The sequence below is a fragment of the Alexandromys fortis genome, unplaced genomic scaffold, assembly GCF_014885135.2.
Source record: "Alexandromys fortis isolate MF-2015 unplaced genomic scaffold, M_Fortis_MF-2015_v1.1 scaffold_34, whole genome shotgun sequence".
NCBI classification, from domain to species: domain Eukaryota; kingdom Metazoa; phylum Chordata; class Mammalia; order Rodentia; family Cricetidae; genus Alexandromys; species Alexandromys fortis.
In genome coordinates, this window is record NW_026067933.1 from 13,191,907 (window position 1) to 13,209,385 (window position 17,479).

The 17,479-nt window shown below is 37.1% G+C and overlaps 1 protein-coding gene across 1 annotated transcript in view; it reads left to right on the forward strand.

Annotated features, from left to right (window-relative positions):
- The window catches only part of Thsd7a (thrombospondin type 1 domain containing 7A), a 402,007-nt gene that overhangs the window by 368,974 nt on the left and 15,554 nt on the right, over positions 1–17,479 (forward strand). Inside the window, exons 17-23 of the mRNA XM_050145877.1 lie at positions 3,084–3,237; positions 6,553–6,697; positions 7,988–8,103; positions 11,676–11,793; positions 12,032–12,177; positions 12,595–12,769; positions 14,644–14,817. Coding sequence (XP_050001834.1) covers positions 3,084–3,237; positions 6,553–6,697; positions 7,988–8,103; positions 11,676–11,793; positions 12,032–12,177; positions 12,595–12,769; positions 14,644–14,817 — 1,028 coding nt within the window. The remainder of the gene's footprint in view (positions 1–3,083; positions 3,238–6,552; positions 6,698–7,987; positions 8,104–11,675; positions 11,794–12,031; positions 12,178–12,594; positions 12,770–14,643; positions 14,818–17,479) is intronic.

The window sequence follows — 17,479 nt, forward strand, 5'->3', positions numbered from 1 at the left end:
TTTGTATAACCTTGTTTCTGATAAAAAAAAATCTGTTTGTCTCAAAAAACCATTTACAATTTCCATGGGCCAAAATAAAGGTAGACTAATGATGAAGACAGGAAGGAATGTGAGGACATAGGAAATGAAAAGGTAAAATTGAGATTTTTTTTGTCTATACCTCTGTTTCCAAATTAAAATTTTACCCTCCAAACTTAAAAATCATTCCCTTGTGTGAAGAATTTCGGTCAGTTGCTTGTTTCATTAGTGAAAAATTATTTAAAAAAGAATATGTATTGCACTTTCTGCCAACTGTTATGTATATGATTCCTTTTTCTTTGTAAATAGCTATTTTTCATGTTTCCAAGCACTTTGGAAACAAAGTAACTTTTCAGATAAATTTACATGTTGAAGTTGATGCAATAGAGAGAGAGAGAGGTTAGTATTGATCGTGATCTCTGATCGTGTAATAATGTGCCTGTTTGTCCCTGATTGAGTGGCACAGGGTTCAAACTCTATCCTCTGCTAATCAGGGTCAGGATGTCCTGCAAATGTGGACTGACATGTTGGGATAGATGAGTCTATAAAAGAACAGGTTTGTATTTACCTGTGTTCAATCTTTCTCAGTTAGGATGGAATGGCATATAAGGAAGTGGATAACAGAAGTGGTCCTTTCTAATAAGAATTCCTTTCTCCCCTGCTTCCTTCCTTCCTGCCATCTCTCTCCCTCCCTCCTTTCCTTCTCTTTTTCTTCTTTTCCATCTTTCTTTTCTTCCCTTCCCCTTGTGCTAGGAATCAAGCCATGATCTCAAAGAGGCTAGGCAAAGAAAAGGGCATGTTGTCAATGACATTTTTGTTTTTATAATTTTATGCACATAGTGACAACACAAATAAAAAGAGGCCGTTTGAGTTGCTGTTCCTGCAGCAGTTGTGTTCCATCCGTGCAGGCAATGCATCCTGTATTTCCATATCTGTAATGAGTCTGTCACCTCCAAAGTGGCCCTGCAGTCTGTGTTTCTAACATACATCAGTCTTCTCAAACAGCTATTATTGCTCATTAGAATAGAAAGGACAAGGCTAAGAAAGAAGCAAACTTAAAACTTTTATTTGGGCTTAAGTTTAATTCAAGTATCTTCTGAATTTTAGATTGAAAAAAAATGTTCATGCCAAATAAAACAAATAAACATCTTGGTAGGTAGAGATTGTTTCTATTTTGTGAAATGGAAATGTGTTTACAAAATAATAATTTGTCTTAAAACAGATCAAGTTTGTTAAGAGAAGTTATCCCTGAGTAGTAAATTTGCAGTTTATTATTTATTCTGACTTTTGAGTTACTTATACTATACAAATTTAAGAAAGTTAAAAGCCTTTACCAATAAAGTTGTATTGTATAGCTACCTATTAGGGTATCGGACATATCTTCTTAACTTGGATCAATAGGCAATTTTACAAGTTAATCCTGTGTGCTGCATCAATATCTGCTAAGACTCTGATCTCCGCATCAGTTCCACATTCTGGATGTGGAAATGCTTTGTCTTCAACATCTTTGCCAGACCACTGTCAAAAGAACATTTTTAGAATGCTACTGGAGATAAACTTTTTCTAAATAACTAAAAGTCCTTTTAAATAAATTCATAATTTAATTTTTCAACAATTAAATCATCAAATATCTGCTAATTAATTTTGTGACTAATATTTTGAAAAATCACACAGATCAGTGTTTATAGATTTTTTTTAGCTTGCATGTCCAATCAAAATACTATTATTGACGGTTTTCCAAGTTTTCAAGGTGTCTCCCTTAATAGAAACATTTTTCTTAAATTTAGTATCAGCGATTATTAATAAACAATTATTCAGGGTATATTGTTAAAGACACAGTGTCCTTCCTACTAGAAATCTCTGAGCAAAGATGAAATGGCAGACATATAACTGCGGCATGACTCAGCCAACTTCTGAAACACGGCTCAGGAGGTTTAAGAACCCATCTTCCTCTTAATCTTCCCATAGGCACCTCCCTTCCTGAACCCATTAATTTCATTGACCTTTTCTACATTATAGATCAAAGATCAGGATTTTCTCTGCCACAATGAAAGTTCACAGAGATTATTAACTAAGGTAAAGAGAATCCACATTAATTAGCTTCTCAAGAGATCAGTAAAGAGGAATTCTTGATTGTTCATAATGGAATAGTATGAACTAATATTTAAATTTGTTCTAATAAAAGCAAAACTAACAATTAAGAATAAATCATGGTATAAGATCAAATAACCACACTTAGAGAAGTCGTGCCCTTCTAATTAGAATTTTCTTCTGGTTTCTGGCTTTCTTTTCAGGTTAGCAGATGAGAACTAAAATTGTCTTTTTAATGGCTTTTAAAACTATTTCTCTTCATTTACTTGTATACTTATATGCCACACATGTCTCACACAAGCCCACATCTCACACAGCACACACAAACAATCACACAACCACATACACATATATACACACACAAAGCCACATACACATACAATCACACAGCCACATATGTCATACACTCAATGTCTCTCACACACACACACAGAAACACAGACACATGTCACATGGCCCATGTAGAGTATAGTTTGCAAGGGTTAGTTTTTTTCTTTCCTACTGACTTCTAGGAACTGAAATCAGTTCTTCAGGTTTGGTTCAGAGTATTCTTGCTGGCAGCTAAAATTAATTTCTAAATGACAAAAACTGATAAATGCCTTATCTTGGAAATCACCTAATGAAGCATTTTGTGTGAATATTGCACTGCACTTAAGCCCCCATCACTTATGAGTCAAGAGTATCTTCTTTCAGAATCTCTTTGGATCATTTTTCAATTGTTCCTGTCTCACACATCTCACAAATGGGTGTAAAAAATCATTTCCCTTGCAAAGAAACTGGATACCATTTACCAGGGCACTGAAACTATCTTATTAAAGTATTCTGAACATGCATATCAGCATATTTTTTTTAATCTTAAAGAAGTACTAGCTGTGTTTGGTGTCTTAATGTCTTAATGAGAACTACCCATCCTGTGTGTTGGCTGTCATTCTAATCGTCCTGGTTTCTTTGCTGGTGTACATGTTTACTTTCAGATGCATGCAGAATACAGCTGATGGCCCTTCTGAACATGTGGAGGATTATCTATGCGACCCAGAAGATATGCCCCTGGGCTCAAGAGAATGTAAACTCCCATGCCCTGAAGACTGTGTGATATCTGAGTGGGGGCCATGGACCCAGTGTGCCTTGGTGAGATTATTAGCATCTCGGTAAAATGGAGTTTGCTTAATTTTTGAAGATTTTCTAAAAAATAATTTAATTCAAAAATCTTTTTTGAAATATTCATTGTAAAAGCAATGAGTCTTGTTTTAAAAAGCAAGGTGTGCTTTCTTGGCCACTTTCTTGTATAGGTAAGTAATGTAAATTCAGCATTGTTTCTACAACAACTTGCCTTCTTGCAAATTTTTTGCTTCTTTTCAACTACACTCCTAAACCAGCCTATGGTGCCTTCAAACCAGCCTATGGTGCCTTCAACTGGTCTTTCAGATTGCACAGGAGATTAAAAACTGCAATGGTCATAAGGATTCCCTGTAGTGAAAGTGAGGAAAGAATGAAATTCTAGTGGAGTGACTTTAGTGATATCCACTTGATAGCCCTTGCTTCTGGTCAAATCTGCTTAATTTAAACAGTAGAAACACCCTTTTGCACACGGGGAGTGCTCCAGCAGGCGTGATGACACCAGGAAGTAAAGGATCCTGAGAAAGACATTGAGCAGGAAGAAGGCTTCACGTGGTGAGACCTATAATATTCGAAGATGATTGTTTGTGAATATTTAAAATAGAAACCAAACGATGATAGTTCTGTTCACTGTGCCTGCTATTAGAATCCCTGTCACTGAGTTCAAAAGCAGCTGGTGAATGCAACAGCATCTACTTCACAATAGAACAGCATTGTAACAGGATGTGTGACAATTTGAATTTCATCTGTGGAATCCACTGTGAAAATCATGAGAAGAAAATAATCATGTGCCCAAACTGCACCCTCACTGAACACCTCTTTTAGGAACCACTTCTTGTTAGTGCCTGTCTCACAGAAAGGACTGGGAATGATACTTCCCTTGTTAAGGTAGCTCACCTGTGGATCAGTCAGGGTTCTCTTTAGGAGCAAGTTACAGAGATTATCTCTTGGGGGAAAGAGATTTATCAGAGTGCTTTACAGGCTGTGGTCCAGCTAATCCAACAATGGCTGTCTATCAACTGAGGTCCAAGAACCCAGGAATTGCTCAGTCCAAGAGACTGACTGTCTCAGCTGGTCTTCAGCATGTGACAGAATCCCAAAATAGGCTCTAATGCAGGGAACGAGTGGACATGCTTCTTCCAGGCCCTTTATATAGGCTGCAAACAGAAGGTGTGGCCCCTATTAAAGGCAGATCTTCCCACCTCAAAAAATATGTATTAAAGCTGTATCTTCCCACTTCAAATGATATAATTAAGAAAAAAAAATCCTCACAGATGTGACCAGTCATTTGGGTTTTAGTTCATTCCAGATGTAGTTAAATTGACAACAAGAACAGCTATCACATCCCGATTGTCATACATAGTCTGTGCTTTCCGACTCCTACGAAGCCAAGTGAGTTCACATCAGACAGAACTCTAGATTTCAATAGCAGTGAGGGCCTTAAACCCAACCAGAGGAAGAAAATCACTTGAAACAATGTGCAGAAAAGTTAGTGCCTTAGTTAGAATTCTATCGCCTGATGAAACATCATGACCAAAAGTGTCTTGGGGCGGAAAGCGTTTATTGTATTTACATTTTCATATATCTGTATTAAAAGCAGTGATGACAGGCACTCATGAAGGACAGGAACCTGGAAACAGGAACTGATACAGAAGTCAGTGGCTTGCTTCCTCCTACTTGCTCATACTGCTTTCTTGTATCACCCAGGGATACAAGCCCAGGGTGACACCACCCACAATGGGATGGGCCTTCCAATGTTAATCATTAATTAAGAAAAAAACTCTATCAGCTTGCCTACATCCCACTTTTATGAAAGCATTGTCTTAATTGGGGTTTCCTCCTCTCAGATGACACTAGCCTGTGTCAAGTTGGCATAAAACTACCCAGCACAGTTATCTTAGCCCTGCACAGCTGCGAAAAACAATGTGAAAAAAGATGGAAAGATACACCTAATATTAAATTGCTCAAATTACATTAAAGGGCCACTTTGGGCAAGTTTATAGTCTGTGTTTTCCAAGGAGATTTGCCTTTTTAATCTCTGTGCTAACACTGTTAAAATGCTAACTGGAAACCAATTGACGGTTCAGAAACAAACAGACCCAATATATGACTTGAACAGATATTGAAAGAAGAGTGAAGACTCCAGCCTGGATGAGAGTCTGCAAATGAATTCCTGTTTTAATTCTGCAGTGAACTGTATACTACAGTGTCTGATTCTGTTTACAATGATGGAATTCTTAACATCAGAGATTGTGATAAAAGAATATTCAGCTTGTATAAAACAGAGGCTGTTGAACTTGGGCTGTTTCTTAAATCCCTTAGCAGGAATGCCAATAATAGGAACCACCAAACAAGAACTATGTCCATCTGGGTTCTGTTTTAAATATCCATAAGTAACCATCTTAGAAAAATATTGAGTTCTACCGTGTGTAACAAGAAAGAGTTAATGAAACATGCTTTGTTTTCTTGAGCATTTGCCAAAAGAAATTTTGAAATGAGATTAAAATTCAGCTAGTTGAATAGGTGTGCCTTTTGGACTTTATCAGTTGCATTGTTTCATCTAAGACATTCATAAATGAACACAAAGCATTTACTGTGTGCAAAGAACTTTTGTGTTCAAAGAATATAGAAAATAGGAGACGGAAATTTTTTCAATGTGCTAACATTGGAGATGGTAACAGGACCTTTATATAATTTGCATTCTCCAAATACAGAAAGTGTTGCTTCAGTGACATGATCAAAATACAGTGAGAGCAAAGGACAAGGCAATAACTACTTAAGGCCTAAGACATTTAAAATTGTTTGTTCCTATCTACTTTTAGAAGGCACATGTTTTCAGAAAGCTGCACCAGGAAGAAAATAGCCAGCCACTCTATAGATGCTAAATTGATTATATGAATATGTGCATTAGGAAAATAAAAGTCATAATACCTAGAAAATTATGTGAAGTCACCATTAAATTGGTTTATGTCAATTAACACACAACACATGGGTGCAAATATGCATACACACATATACAATTTTATATATATATATACCTTAAATCATTATAACATATGGGATTAACATTCTTTGTTACTAAATATGGCCATATGAATGTGTTTATCTAGATATGAGGTAATGACTTAAACATCTTCTAGCTAGGATGGGACATCAGACTCTTAGTCAACACTTACATTTTACATATAAAAACTCTGAAGCATAATGAAGTTCACTGACTTGTTCAAATTAGTCAATGAATTGAGTGCTCTACTGCCAGCCCCAGTAACATGCTAACTGTTGTAAGCTGAGTTTACCTTTCTGAAAAATGGTATTGTTCTTTGTAAGCCTTGCAATCCAAGTGGTTCCCGGCAAAGGTCAGCTGAGCCTATCAGACAGCCTGCTGATGAAGGAAGAGTCTGCCCTGATGCCGTGGAGAAGGAGCCCTGTAGTCTGAACAAAAACTGCTACCACTATGACTACAATGTCACAGGTAAGCACGTCATCTTGTCTTCACAGAGTCTGGGGTACAACCCCATGTAAAGCAGCTCTAGGTAGTCTCATCTGCCTAGGCCAGCTATGCTGTGTGCCATTTGAAGACACAGCCTACATTCTGAGAAATAACGGCATGAAGAAATAGTTATCTGGTTTATATTTTAGTAAACATCAAAATATAAAGAATGCAAGTATCACAAGGACTAAATTTTCATAGTAGGTGGTAAATATTCCAGACAATCCTATTTAAGAAAACCTTCTCCCACTTTGGAAGGGTGCAAATATATTTTCATTTTTAGCAGATGTTTGATACTTACAACATCAATATAAATAATTGTTGTGGTACAGGGACATTTATGAACAACATTCACATGATGTAAAATTCTGTAATCTTAAAAATGAATGTTCAAAAAAAGTACACTTGTAATAAATTGCATTTGTTTCATTAATTTCATTTAATACTAGCAAAGCATACACATCAAAACAATTTCATTTGTTCCTTTGGTTTGGTACAGCATCAAAGCTAACTTGGATTTTCCCCAAGTGAATTCCACAATGAAATAAGCTCAAGAAATTGAAAAAAGAAACAACAGTCACATTGGCTTCTGTCTCCCTTTAGTTTTCTCTATGATTTGTTTTGATGAGACAAAGGAAATCAAAGTTGTCTAGGTTATATAGTTCTAGCGTAGAGAAAGATGAAAGAACAATTTTCACAAAAGATACAAAATAAGGGAGTTTAATAAATATGCTGAAGTTATTTACAAAATAAATGAGTTTGCATTTTTTGAAAAATCCTACTTACAGAAATAAATGAAGTACATTATGAAACTAGAACTACATAGAGAACTAGTATATATAACTATGTAGTTACCTATACATAGCATATATGCATACTCTGTGTAGTTATATCAATTAAAACTATTCTGACTTTGCTGAAAGAAATAATAGTAAATTTTTAAATTCTACTGTTCTTAAGAAAATGTTTTGAAATGATGTTGATCAATAGAGCAAAGCCGTTTTTACAATATCACTCAATAGCTAGCTGTCAAGGTTATCAAGTAAGTAGACATCTGCCTTAAAGAATAATCCCCACTGCTATGTGCAACCGCAGCAATTCCATTGACTCCTAATATGTTCAGTGCTGAGACCCATATGCTCTGCATGTGGGATGATGGATTGTGTGGCTTAGGAAGCAGTTGTGAATTAGGTATGGGATTCGGGTCATCAGAGCTTCGTCGGAAATCTGCTCGTGCATCGCCTCCTGTTCTGATGGGTGTTTTCTGTTCAGACTGGAGCACATGTCAGCTGAGTGAAAAGGCGGTTTGTGGGAATGGCATTAAAACAAGGATGCTGGACTGTGTTCGAAGTGATGGCAAGTCCGTTGACCTGAAATATTGTGAAGAGGTGGGTGAGTGCTGTGATCATCTTTGCAGGAAATTCTTCTCTAATAGTTCAAATTCACATGGAGCCTGTTGACAAGCGCGCCACACAGTGCATGGCCAACAGCTGTTTGCACAGGCTCTCTAGTGCCCTCTCGAAAAGAGACAGCATCCACACTACTCCTTTCCACAGATAATTTCCTGTATTCTTTTCTGCTTGGAGCTCAAAGGTATACTAATTAGCCCATTCTGGAAGACATGCTTAGAAAACAATAAGCAATCAAGGTGAATAAAGGCAATAAATCTTAATCAGACCACTCATCATCTTTTGTAATTTCATGTGAACTGGGTGCAGAGCTTGGACACCTGCCAAGAGCCGTCATTTATTCTTTCTGTTGCTAAACATTGATCACACGCAGCTTCAGAGCAGATTTCGATATTAATATCTGCTACCCAGCTGCGGGAATCTACGTACTTAGATCTCATGTCTGGATAAGAAAGCTTAACGTTCAAGCAAAGGAATGAAGACTGTCGCCGTTATCTCTAAGGCTGAGAAAAACTATGGTTTATAGTTAACCGTTGAATGAAAGTAATGTCATCCCTCTTAGCTATAACCTTATGAGCAGTAGAGAAACACGGCACTGACATTTCTTTTCATAAAGCTGCACCTTTAAGTGAGTTTTGTCTGAGTTCCAAACCACAATGGCAATGATATTCCTGTTGTTTAGCTCCCTGTGCTTCTGCAATCCACAAGGTCATTTTCAGACTAACTAAGTGCTTCAGTAGATCTGAAACAGAATAGTGTGAACTCTGAAGGGAAAGCCATCAGCGGAACTACTTGAATCCGCTTAGTGCCATTGTCAAAACTTTAACTTCCTTACATCTCTGTCTATAGGGGAGACTTTCAGATACTCTAAAAACATCAAGTTGTTTAGGTAATAAATGCCTACAACTAAAACCTTGGGCCATGAGTCAACCTATTCACATGTTATGTTCAAGTAAGTTAAATATGAGTTTTTAAACTAATACCATTTAAGCAAAATAACCAACAATAAATAGCACTTTTGTGAGTGGAGATTATTACAACAACCACAACCTTCCCAGAGAGTGGTCTGTGATCTAACACAAGCTGCTGGTGAGTGCCAGTGCAGGCGAAGTTCCCTCCTTACAAGAACATGAAATGAGACCTCTGTGAAAGGTGAACCCAAAGCATTCAAGACTATTTTAAACTACTTCATGTAATGTGAAGTCGGCAGCGACAACTGCAGGTTCAAATCCAAACATCCTGGCAAATACTGTCTGTAGGGAAACCTGAGCTAGTCTCTGGGAATTAAACAGCACACACACCATTTTATACATCCCTGGGAGTCCAGCTGGCTCTGCAAACTGTGCTATCTTTGTAAACAATGGTCAGACCACCTACCTACCAACCCTTGTGCAAACCCTGCATTACATCCCGCAGTGGTAGGTAACTCTTGCTGCTTCCTTAATAGGCACAAAGAAATGTGTCATTACTTCCCAACAAAGAGGAAAATTAGGGTTAAATTCACTTGTGTTTATGTAGTGCATTTTCCACTTTGGTCGTTTTGACTTTTTTTTTAACTCATTTGATACCTAGTCATTGTGTCTCATTTTCTTTTCTTTAAAACCTAAACAGATTATTAAAATTTACTTAGAAACATATTTACATGAATAGATGTATTGATTTAGGCAGATGATATACTTGGATGGATGGATAGATAGATAGATAGATAGATAGATAGATAGATAGATAGATGATAGATAGATAGATAGATAGATAGATAGATAGATAGATAGATAGATAGATAGACAGACACACACACAGAGAAATAGATGATTGAAGGACAGAGGAACAAACAGACAGAGTAAAAAGATGAAATAAATATTAGGAGAAAGAAACAGAGTTTAAAAGTGTAATTAATGGATAGCCAAAACGCTGTCTAATGTAGTAAGTTAGTAACAGATGATTCTGTGTTAAACACTCCCTCCTGAAACTACAGCATATCATTAATATTTCACATTACATTCACTATATCACCCCAAGATTTATCTCCTCACCCTCATGTAGTTTTTAAAAATCTTTATGAGACTTTAATTTAGTGGTCTAAATCATTCATTCATTCATTCATTTTCGGTGCAGGAGACTAAATTCAGAGCCTTCAGGATAATAGCCCTATGCTCTATCACTGAGCTACACTCCAGCTCCCAAACTGGTCTATGTATTTTTTTTTTTAGTACATTCTATCTTTGGTTTTAAGTGGCAGTTTGTCTTTAAAACAATTTGGTTATTCAGCTTAATGTGTCTACATAAAAGATAAGTAACACCAAGAAGATAAAATTATAGGTCTGTATTTTGGCGATATTTTTGAGTTTTGAAATGTTACAAAGCCGTTTCATCTATACTTCTTTATTTTTGACTTAGGAACTTTCAACTAGTTTTTAGACTAATTCTATTTTTTCATTACTTATGGAAAAAGTTATGTGTGTGGGGATAGGCATGGATCTATTTGCATTCTTCTACATGCTGACATCCAGTTATGACAGCACCATTTCTTGAAGATGCTTTCTTTTTTCTATTATATAATTTTAGCTTCTTTATCAAAAATCAGGTCTTCATAGCTGTGTGGATTAATATCCGGATCTTTAATTCAATTTCATTGGTCAACCTGTCTGTTTTTACGCCAATACCAAGCTGTCTTTATTACTGTAGCTCTATAATAGAGCTTGATGTCGGGGATGGCGACGCCTCTGGAAGCTCCTTTATTATACAGGGTTGTTTTGGCTATCCTGGGTCTTTCATTTTTCCATATGAAGTTGAGTATTGTTCTTTCAAGATCTGTGAAGAATTGTGTTAGGATTTTGATGGGGATTGCATTGTATCTGTAGATTGCATTTGGTAGGATTGCCATTTTTATTATGTTGATCCTACCTATCTAAGATCATGGGAGATCTTTCCATAATCTCATATCTTCCTCAATTTCTTTCTTCAAAGACTTAAAGTTCTTGTCGAACAGGTCTTTCACTTCTTTTGTTAGTGTTACCCCAAGGTATTTTATGTTATTTGTGGCTACTGTGAATGTTGAGGTTTCTCTGATTTCTTTCTCAGTTTTTTTTTTATCATTTATATATAGGAGGGCTACTGATTTTTTTCAGTTGATCCTGTATCCTGTCACATTACCAAAGGGGTTTATCAACTGTAGGAGTTCCCTGGGGAAATGTTAGACAGTACATAGCTCGTTGTATAGAATCAGTATGCCCCTCAATTCACTTTCTGTCCTTGGCTCTTACTTTTTTTTTTTTTTTTGGTTGACTGTAATCTTAATAGTTAGGAACATTGTCTTTCTGGTGACTTTCCCCTATGCCAGGCAACTATCTTTACTCCTTTTCTCTCATCCCCTCTGCCTTTCTCCGGTCTCCTCTTCTTCCCTCTTGTCTCCACATCTCCACTGCTCTCTACGCTCTCTTCTGTTCTTTCCTCTTCCACTTTTCTCCTCTCTTGTCATTCCTTTTTCCACTGACAGTTCTCAAGGTCCTGTCTCCCTGCCTATACAAACATATCTATCTCTGCTCTTTCAGCTTGGCCTGGAGAAGAACTGGCAAATGAACACATCCTGCATGGTGGAATGCCCTTTGAACTGTCAGCTTTCTGACTGGTCACCTTGGTCAGAATGTTCTCAAACATGTGGACTCACAGGTTGGTTTGTAATGCAATTAACATTAGGCTAGTGATCAAGCCACACAAAAGAAAATATCTCTGTTGCTCTAAATGATATCAACTGAGCTACAGAAAGGTGTCTTCCTTGTAAAAGCAGGTAAGACTCTCTGAGGTCCCCTCAAGGAAGATACATATGATACTATCTCCCAATAATATATCCATCTATTCATACAATTATGATGACACACTGAAGTTGTATCATTTTATATTTTTAAAGGAAAAATGTTTAGAAGACGAACAGTGACCCAGCCCTTTCAAGGTGATGGGAGACCTTGTCCTTCCCTCATGGAACAGTCCAAGCCTTGCCCAGTGAAACCATGCTATTGTTGGCAGTATGGCCAGTGGTCTCCATGCCAAGTTCAGGTATCAAATCTCAGGAAGCTATGTGGATGCCAGCATTCTTCATCTGCTAAGTCTTGGTTCTAGAATTATTTTGAATTAAAGATGATGGGTTCCCTCATAAACATTTTAGTGGTTTTGCAAATACTCAGTCCTTTAATTAGTTTTAATAGCAAACACCCCCTGTCCTGTACTTTTAAAATCATTTGAAGACTGATTCATTTTAATGAAAATTTATTTGCCTGTCTTTGTCTAGGAAGCAAATAAATTCTTCCATGTATGCTTTATAGCTTGTGCCCTATAAGACTTCTTCCCAGGGGTTTGCAATGCTTCTTTAGCTATTCATAAATCAAATCGGTGATGCAAAAATGACTACAAGCTGTGAGCTCTCTAATGAATTATTTTTCTTTTTCTAATTAGCTGTTTCTCCCTCCATTCCAGGATGCCCAGTGTGGAGAAGGAACCAGGACACGGAATATTTCTTGTGTGGTGACGGATGGTTCAACTGATGATTTCAGCAAAGCGGTGGATGAAGAATTCTGCGCTGACATTGAGCTCATCGTAGATGGTAATAAGCAAATAGTTCTGGAGGAAACATGCACCCAGCCCTGTCCAGGTAACAACAGAACACAATTCATATTTTAGATATTTTAGATACATCATCCTCGTAACAGAGTCAAGAAGAGGTTATGTATATAGTCCAAATGAAGAGCATCAACAATCTTATTCAGTAATACCTGTACTAACTCTGTGAGTCAGGGAACCACTGCATTGCTGCAGGGAATGAGGTCTCTAATATCCTGAACTGTATCCCCAACCCTCTGTTGTATATCTTGAAAGCTAGACAAATTTGACACAGTCAGCTTTAAAGAGTAGAATTTGAATGTATAACTTTCCCTGAGTGACAAGAAACTGAGTGAAACTTTCATCTCTCTCTTTTGTATGAGTAGGCTTAATCTCTATATGTATCTTTATTTGATATTGTCATGGAATGCAGAGAAATCCACTGATTCTATTCTGCTGTGGTCCATTCATTACATAATCATCATCTTGAAATATCCATGTCAAGATTTAATAGCAATATAAGAGTGGAACACTCCTAGTGCTAGACAGGCTTTTATACTTTCACTAACCCCATTGGGGTAATAAATTTACGCCACACCCTTCAAAGATGAAAAATCTTTTTCCTAATTCATATTCTACTCATTATTCTATTTTACTTTTACCCATACCAGGTTTTCCTGGTAAACACTGGGTAACCCAAAATGTGACATCTCAGAGATGCAATCATTCCTACAATTTTCATAAATTCTTTTGCTAGTTGCTTTTTTCTTGGCATTTTCAAAATGTGCTAAATTTTTCATAAGATTTTCTTAATTTCTTGGGAATGTCATACAATATATTTTAATCATATTACCCCTTCCCCACAACTGCTCCCAGATCTACCACCACCACCTCTCTCTGAGCACACTCAGCTTCTATTCTTTCTCTCTCTCTCTCCCTCTCAGGTTCAGTCCCCCTCACTCTCTTTCTCCTTATCCTCCTCTGTTTATATCCCCAACTCTACCCTTCTCTCCCTCTCTCCTTGCCTGTTCTCAAAATGGTAAAAGATGTTGGATACATTGATCCATCATGTAACTTTATTCCTATGCATATGCTCAAGAAAATCACACATATAACACATGTGTTCAGCACAAGCTTCTACGTCAATAGTCACAAGAGTTTCAAATTAGAACATTTAAATGCATAAGAGATCGTACAAACATGACTGAGTGGAAAACGTCAAATGTAAAAAAGTATATATGGTAAATAGGATATGCTTTCAAGAATAACATGGTTGGGGATTTCTGAGGTTCTGGGAATGGTCTGTTCTTGATTAGATGTTGATTGCATAGATATATAATCAGACTGTGGAAGCTTGCTGTGCATTTACGGCACTTGGCATTTTGCAGGTACTATGTATTTTCTCCAAAGGGGTGTAGCTGATTGGAGATGTAGACTAGAAGAAACTGCCAGTCTAATTGCCACTGTGTCAACTTCTCAGCAGCTTGCCTCGGCTAGGTGCTTCTGGGAAGAAAAAAATATTATATAATCACTGATTATTGCACCTTGAACTTAAAGCTCACTCAAATTTATGAATATCTAGAGTCAAGTTCTATGTATTATTAGGCTGTACTAGCTCCTTTGACAATAGTAACAAACATCATGTTAGGTTTTAGACAAGTATTATCCATCTTTTAGGAAATTACCATGATGGGAAAACTTCAGGTCATAGCTTATGTTTTATAACAATAAGTCACACAGAGATCACCCCATCTCTCCAAATAGCATATTGAGTACATATAAAATGATATTTATTGTATATTCAAATATCATAAATGTCATGTATAATTAGCATACTTACAAACATGGCCTAGCACAGTTGGAATCAAAATAAGTATCTGCAACACTGTTCCCTGGGGCTATAAATTACCAACCTGTTTCTTACAGGTGACTGCTATCTGAATGACTGGTCTTCATGGAGTCTGTGTCAGCTGACCTGTGTGAACGGTGAGGATCTTGGTTTTGGTGGAATACAGGTCCGATCCAGAGCTGTGATTATACAGGAACTGGAAAATCAACATCTATGCCCAGAGCAGATGTTAGAAACCAAGTCATGTGATGGTGAGTGCTTCAATTCATGAATTCTATTCATTTGAGAATTAAATTAAAAGTAATATTCCTAGGGCCCAAGAATGTGCTTCAATAGGTAAAGTGCTTGCCATGCAAGTATATGAAGATCTGAGTATGAATCCTCAAAGATTGGAGGCAGAAACAGAAGAATCTCCAATAGCTTGAGAGCCACCTAGCCTAGTATATTCAACAGCAGCAAAAGACAGATTCTGTGTGGATGACCAACAACCAAGATAGTACTGTAGTGTTCAGATACTTGCCTCTATATGCACAATATGCACACACAGAGAGAGAGGGAAAGGGGGGATATTCTGTTTTAAAATGTGGAATGTTATAAAAAATATTTCCTAGTTTTAAAAATTACAGAAACCTACGATAATTAGGAAAAACTGATTGTATATTAATAAAATCTGTGATCAAACACAAATCTAGTATTTTTCTTTGTGTAACAAATGAAAACAAATAGCAAAATTAAATACTACAAAACCATAGCAAAATTAGACCCTTTAACATAGTCTAAGAAGCAAATAAATCAATTCATTGGTAAGAAGTAGCAATTTTAAATTCACAATAATTGGACATAGAGCATCATATGAATACCTGTTCAGGTGTCTATACATGGATTGCATATACAGAAGCAGTCCTACAATATTTGCAGGACACTCAGTAACAGTCGGTATCCAGACCCTCGGTGCATTACAATGTTACAGTTTGGACTATGGCGACATCTTGATAACAACAAAAGACTTTGTATCTAGTGGAGAATGTAAGGCTCAGATTCTTAGATTTTGTTCTATAATGTTTAAGATATGTGACTCCAGAGTGACATCCACTAGAGCAGGTTCCAGCCAGTGACCTCTGCAGGAGCAGGTAGAAGGAAGCAACCTCCACAGAAGCTGGTATGAGAGAGCGACAGCTGAGAGAGGCCTGAGCCAGGGGTTTCTGAGGTACCAACCCAAGTCAGGGACCTCCATGGGAGCAGGGCTGTGAGCAGGGCTGAGCCAGGCACATCCACGCGTGTAGGCCCCAGCAAGCAACCTCCTCAGGAGCAGGTTCGAACGAGCGATCACCAAGAGATCAGGCCCAGGACAGAGACCTCCTTGGAACCAGGCCCAAGCCATGGACATCTGTAGGAACCGACCCCAGCCAGTGACGCCAGCAGGAGCAGGCCCAAATAAGCATCCTCCATGAGAGCAGGCCCAAATCACGTCCAGTAATGCACAGCACCTGCCAGGAGTGTCGAATGGAAACACCAAGTGACCACTGAGATGACTGGTACCATGGCCCCGGCTGAACTACAAGGAGCAACCATCAAAGCAATTGCACTGAAATCAGGAACAAGAGAAGGTTGTCCACTCTCTCCATATCTATCTCGATTCAATATAGTACTTGAAGTTTTAGCTACAGCAATAAGAAAGCAAAAGGAGATCAATGGGATAAAATTAGATTAAAAAAAAATCAAGATCAAAAACACTGATGACAACTTTTTCTAGAGAGCATATGGAGAAAAGAGACACTCTTCCATTGCTGGTGGAAGCGTAAACTGGTACAGTTGCTTTGGAAATCATTATGGCGATTTCTCAGAAAATTAAGAAACAACCTTTCTTAAGACCCAGGAACACCATTTTTGGCTATATATTCAAAGGATGCTCAATTATACCACAAGGACATCTGCTCAACTATTTTCATAGCAGTATTATTTGTCATAGAGAGAACCTGGAAACAACCTAAATGCCCCTTTACTGAAGAATGGATAAGGAAAATGTAGTGCATTTACACAATGGAGTACTACACAGCAGAAAAAAATAATAACATCTTGAAATTTGCAGGCAAATGGAAGAATCTAAAAAAACATCATATTGAGTGAGGTAACCCAGACCCAGAAAGACAATTATCATATGTATTCACTCATAAGTGACTTTTAGAAATAAAGCAAAGAAAAACCAGCCTACAATTCACAATCCCAGAGACAATAGAAAGGTCCCTAGGAGAGACATACATGGATCTACTATAGTTGAAATAGAAAAAGACAAGATCTCCTGAGTAAATGAAGAGCATGGAAATCATGGGTGAGAATAGAAGGGGAAGGGGAATTAAGGGAGGTGAATAAAGAAAAATACATAGCTCAATAAAAACAATTTAAAAAGAAATATGACAAACAATAAATAGCAAATATGAAAGAAAATATCACCTTATGTTGAAATACTGGAGGAGGAAAACTAAGATGCTGAGAATACTTAGGATGAAAAGTAATGAACTAATGACTTACCCTAAGAATTATATATTTATATGACTATGTATATATATATATAGATAGATAGATGTATAACATATATGTGTCATATATATGTTATTATATATAATTATGTATGTCATATATGTGTGTGTCAATATAATCTTACTAAATTTACCAACCACATAAAATATTCCTCAATTTCTAGGACCAAGTAGGCAAAGAAATACAGAACCTTGAAATTTGCAATTAATTAAATGAATCTAAGGTCAAAGGAATGAATTGTTAATCTTAAATGGCGGTGAAGTAAAATTAGAAATCAATAGCAAAATAGAAAAAGACATCCTCTCCTACACACACAAGCAAAACCTGAAAGTCAGACAGATTGTTACCTGCTAGCTCTTAGTAAGGAAAGAAGTA